The sequence below is a fragment of the Musca autumnalis genome, unplaced genomic scaffold (assembly GCF_047663935.1).
Source record: "Musca autumnalis isolate F117 unplaced genomic scaffold, ASM4766393v1 scaffold_4, whole genome shotgun sequence".
In the NCBI taxonomy this organism is placed as follows: domain Eukaryota; kingdom Metazoa; phylum Arthropoda; class Insecta; order Diptera; family Muscidae; genus Musca; species Musca autumnalis.
Genome location: NW_027411977.1, coordinates 7342594 through 7368347, shown reverse-complemented (window position 1 = coordinate 7368347; position 25754 = coordinate 7342594). Strand labels below are relative to the sequence as shown.

Genomic DNA, 25754 nt, shown 5'->3' with positions numbered 1-25754 from the left:
AACATATTATTATTATTTTTTTTTTTTTGCTCAGAGTAACATCCTAATGTGGTTATTCAAAATAATAACGAAACTAAACCACAAAATTGCGAAAGAATGCAAATCTGTTTCTAAATTTGAAATAAAGTGAACACGACACAAAATGCCGACAAGCAGGTAACACCGATGACATAAAGAAACCAAAACAATCATTTGTCTCTGATTTTTGTTTTCAGCACAGCATCTGTGTTCTTCGTTTGGGTTCTGTTTATGTTTGTCATTTTTTATTATTTATTTAACTTTAGGCCCTACATTTTGCGGTCATTGTTTGTACCCCACATTTTGTTGTAAATGTGATAGATTATTATTGTTGTTGTTCACTTTTTTTTCGTTAAGTTTTTTTTTTTAAATTTATCATATTTTTCTGCATGTGGTATGAAGAAAGCAACAACATAATTGCGTAAACATGCATCAACTCGGCACAACTCCCCAACTTGACCGTAAAATCTAAACAACATTCACCCAGGTTGTCGGTCCGGACGGGAGGCCAAGAATTTTTAATGCGCAATCTTTTGCAATTTTGAAATGTTTTTCTTCCTAGTCTGCCTTTTCCCTTCTCTCCTTTTACTTCTGAAAACATTTTGGCGAAAATTATAAATTCTATTTGCAGAATTAGAGGAGTCGTGTTTCTGGCATTTTCCTGCCAACATGTGGTGATAGTGGTGGTCGCACTGCGGCTGATGATGACTCTAAAAACAATTTTGCACAGAAAAAGAAAACGATTTTTCTATGAATAAAACATATGCTTCGTAATCCGCTGCTCCTAACACCCCAGCTATTGCATTTCTTGTTGTTGCATAAAAGTGCGTGGTTGCCTCAAATAATAACAAAAACAGATCATGTATTTGTGTTATAGGTTTTTGCTTTTATAGAAATTACCGACCTGCCTGCTGCCAGCCTGCCTGTTTCCTACATTTGCTTGTTTTTATTGCTATGGGGAACAAATGCATCCGCAAAATGCGTTTGATGAGCAATGTTTTACACAAAAAGTTTGTGGTACACAGGGAGAAACATGTAGTGCTACATGACGTAAAACTCGTGATATAGACGGAAATTAAGGCTCAATATGGACTCAGGCTCCCATAGAACAACTAAATGGTTCCAATCAATCATACCCAGCAAAAAGTTTGCATCGACTGATGCAGTTTTATCAAAGTGCCATTGGAGTACATCTTTTACTATGAATTCACTTATTAATTGTACAAGAGAGCGCGCAGGTAGGATGCACTCCATTTTGCTTCCACAGCACACAGCTAGTATGCACTCCATTTTCGATCCAAATCACGGCTCTTGATGCAGTGCTTTGGACTGAATTTATAGGCATTTCTTCGGATTGTGTTTTAATCAGTCCAAAGATGATATAAAAATGCAAGCCATTGCAAAATATCCCAGAATAAATAAAATTCATTTTTTATTTGTGTTAAACAAGAATATTAAGAACTTTATTATGTAAACACTAATTATAAAAGGTTTTCATTAAATTCAAACTCACTTGAGTTTTTTTCCTCCGCTCTCCATTTTCTACAAGCGCCGCTGATCTTGCTTCATTATCCAAAAGTTTTTTGTGATATTGCCTTCCCATTATCAGTTCAGATTTCGACATGGACTCCAACTGCACCACAAAAATAATTTCCACATTTTGAATTAACGCAAAAAGGTTCGCAACTTACGTTTGTATTTTTTATTTTATAACAACTTCTTAGAAATGTGTACACTCTTTTTTATCCTAGGAAAATAATGTAGGGACCAACAAACTGGCTTGCTTGTATGGATTTTAAGCTTGTGCTTATAAAATGGAACGAAACGGAGTGCATATTTCATAACTCCATGCGGAGTGCCTCGAAAGATGTAGTGAAATCATAACTCCAAATATTTTTGCTGTAATTGTATTGTATATGTATTTTCAAATTCTTATCTATTGTTTTATCTAATTTCTTGATTTTAATTTTCGTTTCAGATCAAACATTTCCAAAATCACCAAAACAATGTCTATGAATTGACCGAATATCACCCATCCTTAAACTATTTTCAAGACAATTCACATTCAACACCCAGCAACAATAACCGAGTGTCGCAAAATGTCTGCCATACTTTTCACACAAGACGAACGTGATTGTCACAGTCTGGACTCAAAACTTCTTCTCGCCGATACCAGCACCACAGCAACAGATTTAAATCACTACGGTCATGAAAGTCTAAAATTGGACAATTCCTGTGCGGCCATTTATGAGGACATATTGGGCAACAAAATGAATGGCCTGCAACTGCATAGCCTAGATGTTGACAATGAGGACGCCGATGCCGTTTCGCTGCTGAATAATCACAACAATCCACACCATAATTATTGCGATGGAAGTGACAGTGGCGTTGAAATTGCCAGCAATGTTAATGTCACTCTACAGAGGGCTTTGAGTAGCCAAAGTGGTGGCTATGCCAGCAGCCAGGGTGGCCTAGATGAACCGGTCGGTGTTAATTTGTCTTGCAACTCGAGTATGATCAGTTGTAGTTCCGATGTTTACGATATGAAACAGGGCCACGGTGTCATGGTGGCGTCAACGACGACGACTACAATGACAAATATAAATGGCCGTTCCTCGTTGAATAGCTACGAGTGTTGCAGTGAGAATGGCAGTGAGAGTAGTTCGGTGGCTGGTCCCACCAGTATGGCAGTGCGCCGTGTGCCTAATCACAACAACGTTAAGAAGAAAGTGGCCATGTTTGAGCCATCAATGCACGAAAGTCTGTCAATGAAAAGTTCGGCTAAATCTGCTGCAGCGAAGGACGGGGCAGTAAATTCACCCAGTGCCAATGCCTCGTCGACTCCATCGAAGCCACGTTCAAGTGGTTTGAAAAGAGCCGTATCCTTGCCACGCCCCAGCCATGGAACCAGCCAACAAATGAGAGATCGTTTAAATGACAAGGTCCACAACAATTCAAAGACAACAAATTCCAGTTGTTTGACTCCCTACCGTCAAACCGGTAACAGCAGCAATGGCCAGTCTCGCACTCCTACTCCAGCTTCAAAGCCTCAAAAACCTGATACCTTACCCAGCCAGTTAAGTCGTACTACCTCGATGAGCATGCAACGACTGATCCAACGTACTCCGTCTTTGAGTAGAGCTCGTACACCATGTACTCCCGACGATGGACGTTGGCCCGGCGTGGGTTCAACTCGTGCCAACCAAAGTAGAAGAGGTTTGTCCGTAACACCAGATTTAGGTTCCCTCAAAATGCGCTCCAGCATGATGGCCAGTATGGAAATAAAATCGAGTGCCTCCAGTCCCTACAGTACCATGCCCAGAAGACGCAAACAAAAGTCAGTGGAAGATTTGACTGGACGTAATTCCAGAAGCAGCTCCATTACCCGTGAATCCCGCATGACATCTTCGGTAATAATGACCTCACGAAAGAGTCTATCAACAACGGCTTATTCGAACAGCAGTACTCCAACACAAAACAAATCCATGGCAGCTTCCCTTACATTGGCCAAACAGACTGCCTCGAATGCCAAGAAACTTCAACAGCCAGTATCCAAAACTAGAATTTATCATGAAATAGCATCTCAAACCGCTTTGACTAGCGCCGATTTAGAAAAGGCTTTTGCTGGTGTGGCTTCCACGGCACGTCCTGTCGAAAGTGTTGAACAAAAAGATCAAGAAAGTCAAGTCGATATTAGAGATCAAGAACTGGAACGTTTGAGGGATGAGGTACGTCATTTGGCCCAACGTGAACAGGAGTTGAGTTCAAAACTCAAACGGGAACGTGATGAAAAGCTTGCCATGCAAAGAGAATTACATCTTAACACCGAACGGGTGATGGGTCTGTTAAATTTGGCCCGTGTAGCGGGTAATGGTAAAATTTTGGATGTCAGTACTCCCACCTCAGATGAAGGGGAAAACAATCAAGACAGTTTACTTATGTTGGAATCCCAAATTCAGTTGAGCGGTCATGAACTGCTCGAACGACAGCAGGAAGTTGGTCAATTGCGCAAGTTATGCCGATCTCTGCAGGCCGAAATGGAACGTTCCATAATGCAACAAGAATTTTTGCTTCAAGAGAAAACCGCCCTGGAACAGGAATCGAATGAATTGCAAGATTTCCTACAACATGAAAAGGCGGCCATGTGTGATGCCCTCAAAGACTTGGAAAATGAATATCAACAATGCAAACAACAGATGGCCAGTAAAGATGAAGAAATTAAAGTACTGCGAGATGAATGTCGTCATTTGGTGAGACTTAATGAACAAAGAAGGTGAGTTTGTGAGGGAGAGAAGTAGAAGTGAGAAGGGTTGAGTTTAATTTCTGGTATTTTTTTCTTTTCAGACAAGAAAATCGCATGCTCCAGACTAAATATGCAGCCATGGAATCCAAGTCCAAGGAATTGGCCATGCAACAAAATGCATCCGTTTCCGGCGCAACCGCGGCTTTATCCGGTCTCCATACTCGTCTAGATAATTTAGTCGAACAATTAGTATTTTCCTATAATATATCCGAACAGGATTTAGAGGTTGGTGTGCTTAAAGATACTTGTGTATTCATCGGGACATTAGATGAAAGTCCTTGATATGTTATATCTTCTATCCTTTATTCAGAATGTGATTATGTATCCCATTTTGTTTTGTTGTTGATTTCGTTTTTTAATATTTATAAGAGTTAGGTTAGGTGGAATAGAGTGTGGTGAAAAAAGTAGCGACTTAAGCTGAAAACACATCCAACGTTTGAGTAAAGTTTTGTGCTGGGTGTTGAGAAAAAAAAAAACAACAACAGGGCGACGCCGACAACAAAGTCCAGCGTTGATCTGTTTGCCGGCATATATTTCAAATGAATTTGAATTTTTCGGCATCATGCCTAACAGTGTAAACACGGCCAAAACGACACAAAACTTTACCCAAACGTTAGATGTGTTTTCAGCAACTGACTATAGTGCCAATCAGTATAGTGTCCCTAATTTAAAAAGCATTTAAATGGAAGAGAATGAAAACGAGTAGAAAAATTAAAAAAAAAATCGCCACAAACATCCCAAAAGAGGCAAGTGGATGCTTCTCACAAATCAATGATTTAAAACCTATTTCTTAGTTTTTCCAACACTTTGAAAACACAAAATACCTAATTCATGCTAATTTGATTTGGAAATGTGGCCGAACTTATAGAATACCGACGTGACGAATTACCGACGTAGTCAAAGGAAAAATCTACATGCTAGCTTTTCAGATATATTTCAAAATCTTTACCGAATTTGCCAACAGTCTCTGTAGTTTTGGCAACGTCGATTCTGGTTCCGCTGTGTCCTGATTCAAAATTCTGCAACCTTGACTGGCTGCGTCCATAAAGAATCGGAGGACAGACGAGTGTGTTTAGCTCGGCAGCGTATTATGTGGTCGGAATCACTTGCATCATATGTGTAGAGTATCGAGTCGTCAATTCGGACCAAAAACGAATTGAAGCGGATCCAAATTGTGTTAAATCCTTATATACCTTAGCCACTGGCATTCTTCTGCTACATTGAATGGGTTGTTCTCCAATCACGGCATTCACACAATACCTTTGAACTGCATGAGTCTGAATGCTACCCAAGCCTGTCTGATAGGCTCGTTGACATAGAGCGATTCCAATCTATCTTTAAATCATGAAGATGTCTCCTGACTACGTCTCCTGATGGAAGCCTCTTCACAAGTATGAGGCACGGACGCTCCTCCCGGTGATAACACCCAAGCAGGTACTACCGACAACATCTTGTCGTGCTGATGCCCATGTAAAATCTTCGCCTCCTCATGAAGAAGGTACACTGGTGTCATGGTGAGGCACCCTGTTGCAGTCCTCAGGGCTGCATTTTGGCAGATTTGAATATTCTTCCACTGAGTAACGCTAACATTTACATATCATACTGATGCCGCGTCGCATACCACAGACCGGTATATTGATTTTTAAGAAGTAAGAGGTCCTCTGTCAGCAACCGAAGTGCGGTGAGGACCCTGTTGCTATTTCTGACCTTGTTCCTTCTTCCTATCGTGACAGTGTGCTGACGACTTAAACATGCTATGTGACGGTAGACCCAATATTTTGGGGTAGTAAGTGGCAGGAATCTGGACATCATGGACCAATATGTTCAGGGGGAGTCACATTTCAGCTATCCAGGTAGTGAACACTGGGGCAGTAGATTTAGCGGGTATTTCCATATTCCAAAGATGAAAGAACTGCACCTCTCACGCCAAGATCCTACAATCATTTGTGTACTTTACGATCTCTATACCGTCTGGAGTGTGTTGAATTTTAGAAAGGTAGAGGTATCATTCCGCCTTGGGGAACTCCCTCTTCAGCCTACGGGGCTTCCACTACTTATTTCTGAATTCTACAAACAACTGGGTCCACACATTAATCGATAATTTAACGCTTTAAATACAGCTAGACGGCATGCTTGACCTTATCGAAGTCTCGTCATCTAAGTAAAGGGTAGTTTTATATCGACGCAGCCTTCAGATTCTGAATCCAACAGCTACGATATGTAGGAAGAGAACCGGAGCATGAAAAAAATCACAAAACAAATTCCCTCTGGAAAATATTTTGCTGGGAGGTTGTGGCTGTAGTAGCATAGGTTTTCTGCTTTGTTGGCAGCCACTGTACGAAACATTTTTGATTTCGAGTCAATCGTGTACAAAGAACCCGCTACCGTGATATGTTGGATGGTGGGTTGGTATTTTAAAATCGATAACAACCGTCAATTTCTCCTTCAAAACGAGACACAGGAAGACAAGAGAGGAACAAGAGGTTGTCTTTGACGATAATGAGTAATGATAATTTTTGAGAACATCCCGGGGAGGATGGACTTCTCTATGAAACAAATTATATATTGTAATCAGGACTACAATTTGCAAGCCGATATGTGCTCTTAAACATTTTTAACTTTTCTTTAACTCATCTTCAAAAGGGACCACAAAGAACTTTCCCAAAGATCTGAAAACATCCGGAAAACATAAAACACCCACTTTTAAAAATCGGGAAAGGAAAACTACAAGTCTAGAGGACGGGAATCGAGAGAGTATTTTGTTTATAATAAAGTACAGTTGGTCACCGTAGGAGATACGCCATTGGATATGTGAATATATCCATAGAACATTTACTCATATAACTTCTTATGTAAAGTACTTAAATGATTTTGATATGCAATTTGTATCTATATATATAAAATTGAAATTTGTTTGTACGTTTGTTTGTTTGTTTGTTCGTTTGTTTGTGCCTTATAGACTCGAAAACCGCTGAACAGATCTTACTGAAATTTTTAGGGTACATTGCTACATGGCCTGGAATGAAAATAGGCTATATAATTTTTTGAAATTTTGCTTTGATCTGGAGATATAGCATCAAAACCGGAGGTATCTCCAAAAAATTTAGATTTTGTATGCAAATATCTTTAGAACTATTACAGATACAATCTCCAAATTTTGTATGTGTGACGAAATTTGATGTAGAAATAAATTTACTACATTATATTCAAATCGGTTCAGATTTGGATATAGCTCCTACATACATATATTTTCGGCCGATTTCCTTATTTTATGTACCAAACATGTTATTTATGTCCAATTTCAATGAAATTTGGATTGTGTGGCGGAATTTGTTTTAGAAATAAATGTGCCAAATTATATCGAGTTTGGTTCAGATTTGGATATAGCTCCCATCTACATATATTTTCGGCCGATTTCCTTATTTTATGCACCAAGCACGCTATATATGTCCAATTTCGCTGAAATTTAAAATGTGTGATGGATATTGGCCTAGAAATATATGTGCCAATTTATTTTGAAATCGTTTCAGATTTGGATATGGCTCCTATATATATTTTCTGCCGATTTCATGTATTTGATGCACCAAACACACGATATATGTCCAAATTCCCTGAAACTTGGAATGTGTTACAGAACTTGGTCTAGCAATAAATGTGCCAAATTATATCGAAATCAGTTCAGATTTGGATATAGCACCCATATGTATCTTCGGCAGATTTTCCGCATTTGATGTACCAAACACGCTATATATGTCCAATTTCGCTGAAATTTGGAATGTGTAACGGAATTTGGTCTAGACATAAATGTGCCGAGTTATATCGAAATCGGTTCAGATTTGGATATAGCTCCAATATATATTTTCGGCCGATTTTCCACATTTGATACACCAAACACGCTATGTATGTCCAATTTCGCTGAAATTTGGAGGGTCTGACGGAATTTGTTCTGGAAATAAATGTGCTAAATTATATCGAGATCGGTTCAGATGTGAATATAGCTCCCATATATATTTTCGGCCGATTTCCTGTATTTTATGCACCAAGCACGCTATATATATCCAATTGCGCTGAAATTTGAAATGTGTTATGGATATTGGCCTAGAAATATATTTGCCAATTTATATCGAAATCGGTTCAGATTTGGATATAGCTCCTATATATATTTTCTGCCGATTTCATGTATTTGAGGCACCAAACGCGGTATATATATCCAATTTCAATAAAATTTGGAACGTGTGACTGAACTTGGTCTAGAAATACATGTGCCAAATTATATCGAAATAGGTTCAGGTTTGGATATAGCTCCCATTTATATTTTCGGCCGACTTTCCGCATTTGATGTACCAAACACGCTATATATTTCCAAATTCGCTGAAATTTAGAATTTGTTACAGAACTTCGTCTAGAAATAAATGAACCAAATTATATCGAAATCGGTTCAGATTTGGATATAGCTCCAATATATATTTGCGGCCGAGTTTCCACATTTGATGCCCCAAACACGCTATATATGTCCAATTTCGCTGAAATTTGGAATGTGTAACGGAATTTTGTCTAGACATAAATGTGCTAAATTTGATCGAAATCGGTTCAGATTGGGATGTAGCTCCCATATATATATTTTCGGCAGATTGAAATTTGGGATGTCTGACGGAATTTGTGCGAAAAATAAATGTGCCAAATTATATGGAGACCGGTTCAGATTTGGACACACTATATATGTATGTCCAATTTCACTGAAATTTGGAAAGCGTGACGAAATTCGTTCTAGAAATAATTGGGACAAATAATATCGAAGTCGGTTCAGGTTTGAATATAGCTCCCATATATATTTTCGGCTGATTTTCTGTACTTTATGCACAAAACATGCTATGTATGTTCAATTTCAATGAAATTTGGAATGTGAGGCGGGATTTGGTCTAAAAATAAATTTGACAAATTATATCGAGATCGGTTCATATGGGAATATAGCTCCCATATATTTTTTCGGTCGATTTCATGTTTTTGTTACGTATGTTCAATTTTAATGAAATTTTGAAGACTAGCAGTCAGTAGAAGTCATCATTATTTACACAAGTACTTATAGTTAGGAATGAATTGATCATGGCTACAGCTATTAAGTATCATACCTTTGAGAGACTTCTTAAGATTTATGTTTTTTTATGATATATCTAAATCATTAGGAATACTTATAGGCGGAAAGGCTTGCGGAGGAGTGTTACCTCCTGAAACATACAAAAATACCATAGTAGCTCCATAACAACCCTGAATAGGTATATAACGCCTTCATATCTCCTATATTTATTCGTTAAAATATTAAAAACGTTAATATAATTATGGCATTTCATTATATTTTATCGTATTCGGGGTAGCAAAGCGCACCGGGTTCAGCTAGTAGTCTATAAAATCCTACAAAAGGTTTTAAATTCTTGATACGCCGCTTTGTTATAATTTGATCCCTCATTGATCCTTATTTACTTTTATTCGATTTTTTTCACTGCCCATCATTCCGTGATGGGTAAAGAGGAACGTTTATGTGGTAGCTTGTAGCTTGAGAATTAAGCCTCAATATCAAATTGCTCTTATTTCGTTGACATTTTCAAATTTAGTTCAAATAGTTTTTCTATATGCCACCATTTTTAGAAATATTCACAACAATTATAAAATGTTATAAACTCTTCTAACTGATGATTTCTATATCCTATCCTCTAAATGTGTATTTACAGCACCTAAGCAGCAGTGAAGATGAACAAGTCTTACACTGACATTGCACATTGAGTTTAAGAGGGGTGGGTGGCAAGTTCAATTATTTTTGTATTAAAATGTTTCGATGCGACTGTTTTGTAAGCTTGGAATTAGAACGGATTCGGAGATATAAAGTCAATCGAACAAAATCGTTGTCAATAAATTTGCATGGCATTTCATATACCACCATCCATATTGCATACAAATTATGTAGTTTAATTCATTCTAGATAATATTTGAACTACCATTCTGAATGGATTTTCATTACATTGGTGTAGTTTGTGAAAAAACGCCAAATTTTCAAAACACAGCATTTCAAGTTTCTTTGGCTTATTTGAAAATCCTCAAAACGAATTTAATCAATGTTACTAAATTCATTTTTATTTGTTTTTCCTTTGCAGGATATTGGTTTTCAGGCCGATAACCAAACGAATGTTAATGCCAGTGGTGAACCTTCATTGGATTTGGAATCGAGTTCATTGAAACTAACGCTCAACGGTCATGATGTTATACAACATCCACAAACGCTACAATTTGCACAAGCTCCCAATTCACAATTCCAATTGAATTCGGCCAGTGATGGTTCATTATCCCCCCAGAGGAATCAATCATTCATTGCTGCTGTCATCAGTGCCATACGAAATGCCACAACCCATTCGGGTAAACGTCTACTGGTGAGACAAAATAAACGTCACAGTACAGGATCACATCACAATGTGAATGGTCATAATGTCAACAACAACAACAGCAGTAGTCAACAATCACGAGAACATCACACGAATGGTGATCACAATGGTGGTAAGTTTAAAAAATGAAAAGTTAAAGGCTTCTTTTATCAATTGATTAACATGCCATTATTCCACTTCCAGATGATTCTGACTCCACAGAAATGTTGGATTCCGAAACTGAACCCTGCCTAATGATGGACAATGTCTTGGAAGATGTTAATATGCCCGATTCCCATTCCCATAATATGGTTTCCTCGTGTACGGGTATGATATCACAAATCGATATACCCTCGGAATTGATGAACATTAGCACCACAGGTGATGATTCATTGCACAATTTGTCGCAGGCCATTGTTAATCGTCAAAACATGGAGTCACAAGTTAGTGCTCTGAATAGTAACAAAATTAATTTACAACTAAAGTAAGTAGCACCTCTAATACCTAACGGATTATTCATTTTCTAACACTCGTCTCTTTTTCATTACGTTTTCAGTGATAACAGTTGTACCGAAGAACTTAGTTGCCATGATTCCGTTGCCGAAATGCCTTCCATAGTTGAATATTCAGCTACCCAGGCTGTGGTTGATCAAGTTATCGAAGTGGATAATTTAATAACGAAATTGTTAAAGGTTTTACGCCTCATACAATTGGATAATGATAATTGCATACAACAATTGATTGTGGATAAGTAAGAGGACATTTTTTCATTTTAATTTTCCAAATTATTAACAAGTTTATTTCTTTTTCATTTACTTCTTAGGAATAAATTGCAACAAAGCAAAGAAGATATGCTGGAGAAAATCAAAGACCTACAGGATGTCAATGTCAAACTACAAGATGAATTAATGGATGCCACCCAAGAGTTAATGTTGAAAAATAATGATTTATCCAATACCAAAGCTGAGATTCAACGTCATCGTAATGAAATCGATGTAAGATTTTAGATAAAAAAAAAACAAAATGCAACTTTTCATATTGTGTAGAAATGCTTGTTTGTATTTTTGTTTTACTTTAAGTTTTTTCTCCAAAAACACATACCACGAACACACACGCCCGCACACCAACAAAATAATTAAAATTTTTAAAAAGTTTATTTTATACTTTTTTTGTAATTAATAAGAAAACATATAATAATTTTTCGTAACGACTGATGAATGAGTAAAACTTTCCTCGCCCTAAATGAGACATCACACCCAGAAAGTGTGTTTTTTGTTATTATTTTTTTGTTTTATTTTGCTAATTTAAAATTACATTATTTGTATATTTTGGAAAATTAAATATTATTTCTAATTCTTATAAGCATTGCAAATTAAAAATTTTCTCTCTTTGAGATGCTTTTTTTTTGTGGAAAAAATTTATTTTTTTAACAATTCAAAACATTGAATGTTGTATATTTATAACATTATAACATTTATTACGTTTTCTATAATATATTGACTTTTTCTATCTTAAGAAAAATAATACAAACTTTTTCCACAAAACCCTACATCAATACTTTGGTCTCAATTATCAATTTCACTTTTTGCTTTCATAAATAGTCTTAAATCCATAAAAATCATAAATCAAAAAAAAACCTGCATAAATATTTTACACACACACACATACTTTACAAACGACACTTATCATTTCCTTTAGTTAGTAAGCCAGCAAATTTAAATTTATTATCTTCTGTTTCTTAAATGAAATTTATATTTGCGATTATATTTGTATATTTTATTTATATACTTTATTTATATTATTGCACATAATTACAATTTAAAAAAATACCAATCTTTCTTTTTTTGGAAATAAAAAACATATAATTTCTTCTTTATTTAATATCATGTTTTTATTTTGGATTTCAAATCTTTTGGGTTTAGTTAAATACCTTTTTTATTCCTTATAGGAAAGTATGCCGCCGAAGTTGCCATCTAGCTTGGGTTCGTTCTGTGTTGTGTTAATATTATCAAAGACATCAGCGCCCAAGAATTTTTTTTCAGAAAATCAAATTTTTCTTCGAATTTTTCCAAATTTTTTTCCGAATTGGGACCGTTTTTTTTTTTTTAAATATAAATTTTCACCCAATTTTCCAGAATTTTTTCCGAATTCGTTTCGAATCTCCGAACTTTCGATTCTGATGCCGAATTCGTACGAAAGTTGAATGGACGTTGTCACCGAATTCGAAGTTTTTCTAAGGATATTCTAAAAAAATATTAAAATTTCTCGATGAATTTGGTCCGAATTCGGAAAAAATTCTGGAAAATTCGGTGGAAAATTTAGATTTGTTGAAAAAAAATCGTTTCGAAAGAAATTATGGAAAAATTCGAAGAAAAGTTTAGATTTTCTGAAAAAAAAAATCGGAAAAATTTCTTGGGCCCTGACGCCTTTGTTGATATAGACACAACACAGAACAAACACCACTCAGAGACAATTTTCTTTCTATGCGCTATTTATGGAAGATTCTAATTTCAAACGTTCTTATGATTTTCCCTTATGTTGTGATTTATGGTATAACAACCCAGGTAACAATTTGTTTTGAGGGCTCTCATTTCCGATTTGTTCCGAAATTTTCTGAAAATTTGTTAGAAATTTGGCGATTTCTCTAATATTTTCCTAGAAATTGGACAGATTTTCTGAAAGTTTTATTTAAGAATCCTTGCACATTTTCTGAAGAATCTTAAGAATCATTCCGATTCTAATGGATTTTCTAAGGGATTTGTTTGTTCGGCTGATTGTTATAAAATTCGCACATACAATATTTTAATTTTTATTTAACATAAATGCAACTTATAATAATTCAAGCTAGTGTTGATCGGAAAATTTCTAAAAAGTATTCAGAAAATCGAAAACAAGTAAAAAAGTTTCAGTCGCGACAGATATCTACCCTGAGCCAATGTGAAGCGAAACTTTCACCTCCGGATAGCTCGAATGTATTTAAGGTCTCTTCAGAATTTTGTGGCCCTTTTTGGACATTTGAACTTGCCGACAAAAATGTGGATTAGGAATTAACTGCACTAAGACACAAATGTTAATAAGGGCCATTTTAGAAGTTAAACTAAATTTTGATAAACTATTAGGAGATCCAAAGTTTGGACCAAATTGGTTGACCCATTCAAGTGATATCGTCCTAGCATTTTAGTGACATTTTTTTAAATATTGGGGAGAAGTACCGGAAGTTGTGGACCGGTATTGCTGCCCATGAAACTAAATTTGGATATAATATGACGAAGACCAAATGTTAGGCCAAATCGGTTAAACAGTTCGAGAGTTAGTGACATAGGGTTTTTTTACACCTTTCGGGCTGTTTTCCCAAGAAATATGGACTTGCCCCTGAAAAAACTTTTACCGTCGTAATGGAGGTAGCGAATGCAAATTGCTTCAACAAAAATCAAAGTGATTCGAAAACAGGTCTTAAAGTCAACTTATCCGAAATTTTGTGTGAGAGGTACCAGAAGCACTAGACAAATATAGTTCATATTCGAACCTGATCTATATCTGGTAGATATTTTAGGATGTGCAATGTATGGATTACATCGGTAGCTCCCTTCAAGAGTTATCGTGCGCAAAATTTTTCCGAACATTTTTGAAGTTTTCTGGGGGGAGGTACCTGAAGGAGTAGACCGATATAGCCCATCTTCGAATTTAAACTATGTTTTGATAAAATATTTTGAAGGCCAAATTTTGAACCGAATCGACAGATCCATTCTAGAGTTATCTTGCGCTCCAACCACTACACAGGCTGTTATAGGGGCTTTTTGCACCTTTACGGCGATTTTCTCAGGAAGTATAGACTTGCCCCTAATGAAACTTGTACTGTCGTATAGGGGAAGGTGAATACAAGTTGTTGCAACAAAAATCAGAGCGATTCGAGAGCAGGTTCTAAACTGAACCTCACTTTAGTCTGGTAGAAATTTCAATGTGTAAAGTATGGACCAAATCGGTTACTCCCTTCAAGAGTTATCGCGCCCACAGATTTTCCGAACATTTTGGAACTTTTGTGGGAGAGGTACCGGAAGGAGTAGACCGATATAGCTCATCTTCGAACTTAAACTAAGTTTGGACAAAATATTACGAAAGTTAAAATTTGAATCGAATCGGTTCATCCGTTCGAGAGTTATCGTGCGCACCAGCCAGACAGATAGACGGACGGACATTGCTAAATCAACTCCAAATTGTCTGAAACCCATTTCATCCAAACATACTTGGGGTATAAAACCATTATTTCGATGAGGCACATCTTGCCCGTGTGGTAGTGTATATCACCAATATTTTTGAAAATTTAACATAGCTGAAGCCAAGGTTTACCCTTTTAGAACACGCGACTTTTGATTGTATATTATACAAATTAAATGTTTATGGATAAAATGAAATGTTTTTGGACGTGGCAAAAAATATTGGACTCAAAAGTTAATTTGCGTGGAAGCTGTGGCTATATTTATGTTAGAAAATGGGTAAAAATGGGTTGAAGCCAACGTGTCTTTTTTTGTTTTCTCTCGATTTGTGAGTAAACCACACTTCTCACGATTTTCCTGTCAAAGTAAAAGTAGAAGCCAACTAAATAAGGATAATCTCACTAATCTATAACTTTTCAAAATTTCATCAGCGTCTACCAATAAATGACGCTGACATTTTGAAGCCAAATTTACAGTGTTTTTTGACATTTTCTTCTAGTCGCGTTCCGCAAACAGATTTTTCAAAAAGGCTTTAATAGGATTATAGTACTTGCGATTCTGAGCTTTTTGATACGTATATCGTGAATGTAGCCTCCACAGCTTCACAGAAATATGTATCGAAATGGCGAAATTTTGTGTGAATATTTTTATAAAAATCATATTATTCGGGCCTAATTTTTACAATTGTCATTCGATTTCCTCGAACTTGATTGCACATTTTAGTTTTTTACGTTCCGGATCTAATAAATCATTCTCCGTGAAAATCCATCCATTAAAACGCGAGTTACAAGAAAATCCAAAGTAGAAAAATCACCTAAAATTGTTTTTGGAAATATCGCGTATTTTATCGCGTTTTCTGCGGTTTCCACTGCAATGAAACAACTAATACAGCATCTTTGTTTTAGCGGAAACAGAGATTTGAAAACTTCACTGATAAGGGAGCTACATTCATTTTATCCCAAAAAATAGTGTGTGATGCTACATCCACGGTTCTTCGTTGACCGCCTTGAAATAGATATATATCGATGTAGATTTTTATGGTGGACACTGAAATCGGATGCGGACAAAAAGCATACGCACTCCGCGCAAGTTAGCGACGTTATATAGGTTTTTAGGCACTAAGATGCAGCCGATGCTACATCTTAGCCTCCAAATTAAATTTCGAAAACTATATTCAAATTAAAAGATACGGTATTACTGTACATGAAAATCATATGCGGACAAACTGATTTTGATAATTACGCGATTTACACGTATTTAAAAATGCATATAAATAAAAATGGGTTATTTGACCTCTATTTCCATTTCAGAAGCTTTGACATATATCCCCATCAACCCAATTAGCTTCCCTAATGGGAAAGCTTTAATATGAATGTCAATAAAGCAAAATCCGTCTATTTTGTTGGGAGATTTAAGCAAAATGAAGGAAGTATTTCTACAGATTTTTACAATATTTTCTACTACATAATGCATGTGAAAAAATATTTTTTTCAAACAAAAAACTATTTTTTAAACAAAATATGTGCTTATATTGGCTGTAACATCGAAATTATAACACCAATCTGTATGATTGTAGTATCATTTGATTCGCCGTGAAGTTTTGATCCACAACAAATTTTTATGTAATTTTATGACCACTAAATGGGCCTTAATTTTTCAAATAAAGTTGACTTATATTCAATAATTTATCAATTTTTTGTACATTCCGCGAATTCTGTGTAACATTTTGCAGGTATTATGCAATCTACTCGCTGAAGTAACTTCGAGAGAACTTTTTTGTAACAATTGTGCTCATTAAAATAATTAGCGTTTTTATAATATTTTCTTTCTTAAAAAGCGAAATAAAAGCGCCATAACTTTTGTCCGCAACAACCAAAAATTGGCTCGCGACCAGATTCGTACTCGGAATTTTTTTCTTAACCTACATATCAAAAATCGTTGATGTAGCGCGAAAAAAAATTATCCTTTTTTTCTGAAATGGAATATGAAATAATTGACAATATTCCTGATATACCCTTTCTAGCCTAAAGACTGAGGGTATAAAAAAGAAATTAGAGCGCTACGAAAAATTTTTAGCTGGGCACCTACCTTATTATCTCCTTTCTATGCGTTGGACAATGTATGCGGAGGACATGGTTATGTGTTCCTCTAGGCAAATAGTGCAAATAGTACCGACCTTTAAAATTTAGGACTTGCTGTTTTAATATTTTCAGTCGATTAATTGTAAATTTGACCTTATTTTAGATAGGTCATATACTTTCAAAACCATCTTGTTCTGGGCTACCTCTTTCTCCATTACCACAAGAAATAAATTGACAGATAGTTTTCATCATTTTTGCAGAAGAATGTTCCTCTTCTCTCTAGTAAAATTTCATGCTGAGTAGTGTGAAATTTTTAGTACAAGGAAAGTTTCCTTCCAAGCTTAACAAGGTACAAATACCGAAAATCGAAGCTTAGGTAGGCGTTATATATATTCTTAAAAATTACAACCTTTTGCGAGCTGTAAATGTCTCAGAAATACTTTTGAAAATTTTCGTTTTATAAACTTCATAGCTTTAAAAAAATTCGTTTAAAATCTAGGTTTAATGAGCTCCAGCTGGTCTTTGAAATATTCTTTAATAATTCTCGTTTGAAGAGCTTCAGATGAATATAGAAATATGCAACAAAAATGCACGATTGATGTGTTCCACCAGGTCTTAAAAATATTCTTAAAAACGCACGTTTGGTGAGCTCCAGATGACATTAGAAATATTCTTTAATAATCTACGATTGATGAGCTTCAGATAGCTTTAGTAACGTTCTATACAAAATCCCCGTTTTATGAGCTCCAGATGGTCTTAGTAAAATTCTTTAAAAATTCATGATTGATGAGTTCCAGTTGGCATTAAAAATATTCTTCAAAAATCCACGTTTGCTGAGCTGCATATGACTTTAGCAATATTATTGAAATATGCTCGTTTGATAAGCCGTAGAAATACCTTTAAAAATTCCACGTTTGATGGACTTCAGAAATACATTTTAAAATTCCACGTACGCTGAGCTTCAGATGACCATAGAAATACCTTTCAAAATCCACGTTTGAAGAACTTCAGATGGCCACAGAAATACCTTTTAAAAATCTGCGTTTGACAAGTTTCAGAAATACCTTTTAAAATCCACGTTTGGAGAACTTCAGATGGCAACAGAAATACCTTTTAAAAATCCGCGTTTGACGAGCTTCAAATAACCGTAGAAATGCCTTTAAAAATTCACGTTTGATAAGTTCCAGATGACCTTAAACCTCTTCCGTTGTTTGTTTAATTTCTATTTTAATTTATTACACATTACGTTGCATTACGTTGTTATTCTACAATTTAGTTAATTAATTTGATTTAGCATGTTTTAAACATATTATTAACAGATTTAGAACGCATTATTTTGTATGTAGAGTTGCTGTTCATTACTGTATTCTGTATATTTTGTATTTGTTCACAATTGCATTTCGACAATAAAATAGCTAAAATTAGTAAAAAACTTTATAACGCAGTAGTAGTTGAGAGTCAAGCTAGTTATGGCAACAACATTCAAAGAACAACAACTAATAATTCATCATCACAAAAATCCCTCTTCATATTCATGATCATCATCACCATCACATTATTATCATCGCCACCAACAAAAAACCATCGTCCAAATAAAAAAACTGTGGATTGTTTGCATTTTGCCAACTGTGGAACGAATGAATGAAACGAACCTACCTACACCAACATCAACCATATTAATTTTGATTTTTTCTTTTTTTTTAAATCGTCCATTAACAATAAACAAAACGAATGACCGACCACTGCCACCATCAACAATATCCACACAAAACTATCCATAAAAATCAATAATTAATCATCAACCATGAAATTCATATCACCACCACCAACCGTCATCACATCTTTACTCCAACAAACTGAACGCCCGCCATGCATCATCTTTAAATACACTTTTCTTCTTTCTTTTGGAATTCCGTTTGGTTTGGTGCAATAACCATAACTTTTCTGTTTTGTTTTGAATTTTTCTTACATCACATCCAAATAACTGAAACAAACGAACACCTTCACAACCAACCTCGCAAACTAACCCAACCGAACTTTCATAAATAGACGTCAAAGAAACCATTTTTCTCACTGAATAAATAAATTAAGAAAAAGCAAATAATGCAAAAAACGCCAGTGAACCCCCTCATCATCATTGTAATCATCATCACTAACCATCACCTAACCGAACCCTAAACATACATAAATTCATACATATGGCCGTAGTTAAACTACTTGACTAGTGTTAATACTTCTTCTTCTTCTCACAAATACCTGTAATTAAATCTAACAATAACAAAAAACAACAACAACAATAATAATTACCATCCAAAAATGAAATTTTGTGAAAACCCTCCAAAAACCTGTGTGTGCAGCGTCTTACCGAGGATATCTGCAACCTGAGTACGCTGTGTATTAATTATCGCAAATTGTCGCCAAGCACGGAAATGCCACCCTTCCCCGGTTTGAATTTAAATCTGAGCAGTGAAATTGTCGATAATCAGGATGACGTTGGTGGCATTTTGAATTTACTGAAAATGTGGCAATCCGATGGCCAGTTAAAGGATAATCGAGTACAGCAGTTTATGCGGAATATTCTACAAATTAATGTAAGTATATAACGGTATATGATAAAAAATGTATGTAAACATAATGATTATTTAATACACATGACGTCGAAAACTTCGTTTACATATCGTCGGTGTCATGCTTAAGTGTTCCATACGCCATTTTTGACTTTTTGAGATACAGGTGGTTTCTAGGGTTTTCCGGTATGCTCTTTCTGAATTTCTAGTCGGCTTTCTCCTATCTGCTCTAGTTTCCGAGATATCCACGCCTCGACGGAAAAGCATAAACTTTTTTCAGTTATGAAATTAATATTTTAAAAACTTAGAAGTTTAAAAACACATTTCAAAAATCAGAATTTTAATTTTCAATTTAGAAGTATTTAATTTATTGAGGCAAATATGGAAAACGATTATCTTAAAACGGGCAAATGGCGTATGGAACACTTAAGCATGACACCGACGATATGTATCTATGTTTGACAAATATAAAAATATGTTCCATAAGCTTCCTTCCTATCTTGACTTACTGAAATTATAGGTCACTTATTTTCTGCATCAGAGTTTTGACGTTCTTGCTTTCCATTAACCGTCGAGGTAGATAAAGCCATTAACTGCGAGCTTTTCAGCAACCTACTGGAGAAGTCTATTCGAAATGGGGAAATAACATGTAAACAATTAAAAAAGTATCACTCGGCTTTGTTGACAGTGATTTATACCCTCAGACTATGTGAATTGAAACTTTCAGCTACGGATAGATCGAAGGTATTTAGGGTCTTTTCAGAATTTTGTGGCCCTTTTTGGACATTTGAACTTGCCGACAAAAATGTGGATTAGGATTAAAGTTCAAAAGTCTTGCGGAGGAGGTACTTGAAGGAATGGACCGACATAGTCCATTATGGAAGTGGATCTTATTTTGGGAGTTATATCTTTTCGATAGATAAATTTTTGACCAGTATGCCAGGAAGCATGGACTTGTCCACGGAAAACATAATATCGCTGTAAGAAATAATATCCAAGGCATCTTCGAACATACCCTAAACTGCAATGTTGAACTTTTGTGAGGGAGGTACGGAGAGGACCGATATGGGCCATTTTAGAAGATAAACTAAATTTGAACAAAATTGGGCCAAATTGGTTGCCCCGTTCAAGAGATATCGTTCATACCATATTAGTGACATTTTTTAAAATGTGGGGAAGTACCTCATGTTGTGGACCGATATTGCCTATCTTCGAACTGCAATTAAGTTTAGACAAAATATTACGAAAGGCAAATTTTGGACCAAATCGGTTGATCAGTTCCAGCCACTACATATGGTGCCATAGGTGGTTTTTACACATTTCGGGCTGTTTTCTCAAGAAGTATTAACTTGCCCCTGAAAAAAAATTTTACCGTCGCACAGTGGTTCAGAATCGTTTTTTCGTGCTCACAACTCTGAACGGATAGAGATATTTTCATGATTCATTTTTTGTTCGACAGATAACACTTTCAGCTTTCAGTCACATTAAAAGTCACCAAATTCGGTCTAGCGGTTGCAGAGGAATTCAAGGTCAAAATTAAAAATTTGAGTTTTTTCATATTTTGTGTCAAAATATGGGCGTTTTTGGGTTCTTCATATGTTCTAACAATTTAAAAAGGTCAAACCCCAATAAACAAACCATAAAATTACAAAAAAATATATATACTTTTTTAAAAAAAAAAAAATTCAAAATTTTTTTCCTTGGGTTTTACTCCCTGGGTTTTTATAAAACTCTTAAAAAATGTCCATTTGTGTGAGAAAAATATAATTTATATGGGAAACGGTATGGAAAAACACACATTTTAACCCATGTAATTTCAAAAAATTACTATCGAATCTCATATAGAAATTAACAATCTGTGACAACAAAAAATTGGGGGTTTGGCCAATTTGAATACAAGTTGTTACAAGAAAAATCAAAGCGATTCGAGAGAAGGTCCTAAACTGAATTATTCCGAATTTTTGTGTGGGAGGTACCCAAAGAAGTGGCCCGATTTAGTCCAGATTGGAACCTCATCTAAGTCTGGTAGAAGTTTTGCGATGTGCAAAGTATGGACCAAATCGGTTACTCCCTTCAAGAGATATTGTGCGCACAAATTTTCCGAACATTTTGGGGGGGAGGTACCGGAAGGAGTGGACCGGTTGATCCGTTCGACAGTTATTGTGCGCTCCAACCAGCCAGACAGACAGACGGACGGTCGGACATGGCTAAATCAACTCAAAATTGTCCAAGATTAGCGGAATTTGCGCGATGTACAAAGTTTGGACCAACGCAGTATCAGGTATGGACTTGCATCTAAAATAATTTTATCCTCGAGCCTCGAGCACAACCTGTTTCGAAGAAATCAAAATGTTTTGAGACGAGGTCTTAAACTGCACTGAACTGAAATGTTGTGCCGGAGGTACCTTAAGGAGTGGGCCGATATAGTCCATATTCGAACATAATCTATGTCTCGTAGAAATATTACGATATGCAAAGTATGGACCAAATCGGTTTTTGTCTTCAAGAGTTATTCTGCGCACCATTTTAGGCAAAAGTTTTGAACTTTTGGAGAGGAACAAAGTTTGCACAACAAATATTGCAAAGGTCAACATTTCAAAACGATTCTCGCACAGGTTTTAAAATACACATAAACAAAAATGTTAATTTTTTTCTGAGGGAGATACCCTAAGGAGGGGACGGATATGGACCATCTTTGAATTTTACCCAAGTTTACAAGGCCAAATTTTGGACCGAATCGGTTTGTAGTTCGAGAGAGTTGGTCGTACGGACATTGCTAAAGTGACTCCAAATTTTCTGAAACGGATTTCGTCCAAACATACTTGGGGTCTAAATCCATTATTTCCATGAAGCACTTTTTGGTTGTATGAAAGTGTATACACCCTTGTTAGTCTAAAGGCTCAGGGTATAAAAAATTGGAAAGCTAAAAATATTCCGACGTCATTGATATCATAGGTCGAACCTTGGAAGATTCCCAAAAAGCCAATCTTCCAGGGTTCGACCTTGATGTTAATGTTGCCGGAATATTTTTACCTCTCTCATCTCGTATAGACTTCTCCCAGTAGGATGTTGAAAAGATCATACGAAAGATATTCATTCTTGTAAAGTCTAAATTGAATCCTCGAATAGCTGAACTACTCCTTGTCTATAAAGGGCCCATAGGGATGCTAACAGAGCTCCGATTTACTCGCGAGTTAAAATTTGGGGGAAGGTTGTACCTTTTTTTGGATGCAATTTTTTTGGTGGGGTTGGGGCAAGTTTATTTGAGGGTGGGGTAAGTTTTTGTTTGGGTGGTGGAAGGGGGCAATTTGCCCCCTCAAATTGCTCGAACTCAAGAAGAGTTTCACTCGCGAGTGGAATTCGAGCTAATTAGAGCGAGTATTCGGAGCTCTACTAAGTTTAGGGTTTTTGATCATTCTTTTGGGTGAACGTGATTCGCATCGTCATTCAGGGATAACAAACACTAGGCGATTTTTTCCGGAACTTATCCCCCAAACCCGCAAAGCTGTCCGTGGTCGCATATTTGATTCGCAGCCACCTAATATTTCTACAGGGCATTCCCTGTATCCCCAACCTGCTATCGCGTAATCGAAAAAACATCTTTACAGAATCGTTCGACACACTTATCTTGGAACGCACGAGCGTTGTTATTAGAGTTGTTAAAACGGCGTTTGCATTAGAGGTTTTTGCCGGGTTAACCTTCTTTATGAGGATTTATTTGACGTTTGCGCTATGGAATTGACATTTGAAACCTAGTGGTTTATTAAATCCGGTTAATTGCAAACAAGGTATAAATCTAGTGAACTAGTTCAGTTAAATCTAGTGAACTAGTTCAGTACATACAAAGATCGTTTGCATATGAATGATTTCCCAGCAAACCAAATGTCGGATGTTCGACACATCTGAATAATTTCGGAAGCAAAATCGTTCAGATATCGTACCGATTTCTATACGATTTTTCATGGGGGAATTCGTTCAGATTTCGTTCCGATTTGGGAGAGTATGTCGGAAACAAATTTTCCTTCGCACAGCAATCACCTTTTGTATATATATCTAACAGCAAGTGGTTGGTTTCATTTTAGTTTGTAGTCGAAAAACAAAATGGTTGGTTATAAAATTCGCATATACAATTTTAAAATAATTTAAATATAAATGCAACATATAATAATAATAATAGACTCAACATATTCGGACATCGGACGTAGCGTCCGAATTTTTTCCGAATTCGTAACGATGTCTGTACGATTGGATTGCTGGGTTCATACAAAAGAATGTATGAAATCACACATACGTTAATTTTTCATAAAAACGACCGGAGTTCATTGAACTAGATAGTGAAATAAGTCGTTCAAGTATTAGGAGAAAATTTAAAGATTCGGCGAAATGTTTTAATTATTTTAATTAGTTTACGTAAAGTTATAGTTGGTTGTAATTAATCTTAATTTCTTTCCTCACATTTCATTTCCTTTTCCCTAGATAACAAGTCCGAATGACAGTAGCAACAATAGCAACAATGACAGCTTAAATGAACGTCTGCGCATCTATGCCAATCAATTGGAAAACATTTCCAAGCTATTGGATACAAGTCCGCCTCAATTAATTGGTGATAATCCTGAGCTGCAGCAACTGCGCAAAGATTTGGAAACGGTGAAAATCAATGCCAATTGGACACATCTGCTGCGAGGATACGATTCGACACAGAAGCAGCAACACGAGCTCGAGCAAAATCATCACCAAAAGTCGACACATTGTGAAGACATAAATGCCAATTAAAATTAAAAATTAGAGAAGAAACCAAAAAAAAAAAAAAAAAAATAGATTAAAAATTTATGCAATGCAATTAAAAAAATATAAAATAAAAAACAAAAAATATTTTACATGAATTTACGTCCAATGAATTTATCGAAGAAGTCGAAGAAGATGAACAAAGCAACTCTCAAAGACATCCAAAATTAATTATAAATAAATAAAATTTACAGTATTTTTTTAGCTTTTAAATGAATCTCCCAGAAAAAGAAGAAAACGATGAATGTGTGACGTATGGTACCCATTGTATATGTAAATATAAATAAATTATATACATATATGGTAATATTATATGTAGTTAAGTATGATAAAATATTTGAGAGAAAAACACGTACATAGATGAAACAAGATTAAATAGATAATGAACGTAATTGAAAAAAAAAAAACTGAAATCAGAAACCATTAAAGAAATTACTACTTACACTAGGGTGTTTCGGAAAGTTTTTTCTGTGCAAAAAAAAAAAATCTGGAAAATATTTTTTAAAATTTCTTAAAATCGGTTGTTAGTGATATATGGGTTAATATGATCAGACGATCGACCAAATGGGACCTATATCCACAGTTGATTGGTTTAAAGGTAGCAATCAACGAAAAACAACCCGAAGTCAAAATCATCAGTCGACCGCACAGTGAGTCAGAATTGAATAGAATTTCCAAAGCTCAAGACGATTTTTTGTTGAAAAACGAATCCACAAGAATTCACCTTCAGGGATATATGGTAACTTCAGAGAAATTTATGTCCACTGAAAATCACAGGTGAATAAATCTGCAGGTAGCCCAATAATCTTCAAAATATCAGAAATCGGGAGGTACTATAACAAACCATGGTGATTTTTTTGTAAAGTGTTCAAATATCCATGAATAACTCTAGAAACCACTTTCGTTGGAAAATGTTACTAAATCTTCAAAAATAGCTAAAGTCGACTTATCAAAAACTTGGAATATTTTCAACCCCAGTTGGCCCAACGTCCGAGGTTTTAGCCTTTGTGTTAACTAGAGTATATACACTTTGATACGGTCAAAAATGTGTCTCTTCGAAATTAATTTTGTCATTCGCCATTATAGCGAAAAATGTTGGGGTGTATCCGAAGAACTGGTGCTATATGGCCCATCTTCGAACTTAACCTCAAACATACATCGGATATGTTTGAGGTTAAGATCGAAGATGGGCCATTTAGCACCAATTCTTCGGATACCACCCCAACATTTTTCGCTATAATGGCGAATGACAACTCTCCAAAGTTCAAAATTTTATAAAGTTGTAATATTTTTCCAAATATAGATCAAGTCCAAACATGGCTTATATACCGACATAGTCCATTACGGAAGTAGATCTTATTTTTGATGGATATCGC

The 25754-nt window shown here is 35.7% G+C and overlaps 1 protein-coding gene across 4 annotated transcripts in view; it reads left to right on the top strand.

Annotated features, from left to right (window-relative positions):
* The window catches only part of corn (microtubule-binding protein cornetto), a 100255-nt gene extending 75639 nt beyond the window's left edge, over window positions 1–24616 (top strand). For all 4 annotated transcript variants that reach the window (XM_073981329.1, XM_073981330.1, XM_073981328.1 and 1 more), the window contains exons 3-10: window positions 1997–4291; window positions 4363–4546; window positions 10468–10864; window positions 10936–11215; window positions 11288–11482; window positions 11555–11726; window positions 19384–19617; window positions 24070–24616. In XM_073981329.1, the coding sequence (XP_073837430.1) occupies window positions 2118–4291; window positions 4363–4546; window positions 10468–10864; window positions 10936–11215; window positions 11288–11482; window positions 11555–11726; window positions 19384–19617; window positions 24070–24366 (3933 nt within the window). In that variant the 5' untranslated portion in view covers window positions 1997–2117 and the 3' untranslated portion in view covers window positions 24367–24616. The remainder of the gene's footprint in view (window positions 1–1996; window positions 4292–4362; window positions 4547–10467; window positions 10865–10935; window positions 11216–11287; window positions 11483–11554; window positions 11727–19383; window positions 19618–24069) is intronic.
* Window positions 24617–25754: the final 1138 nt, after the last annotated feature.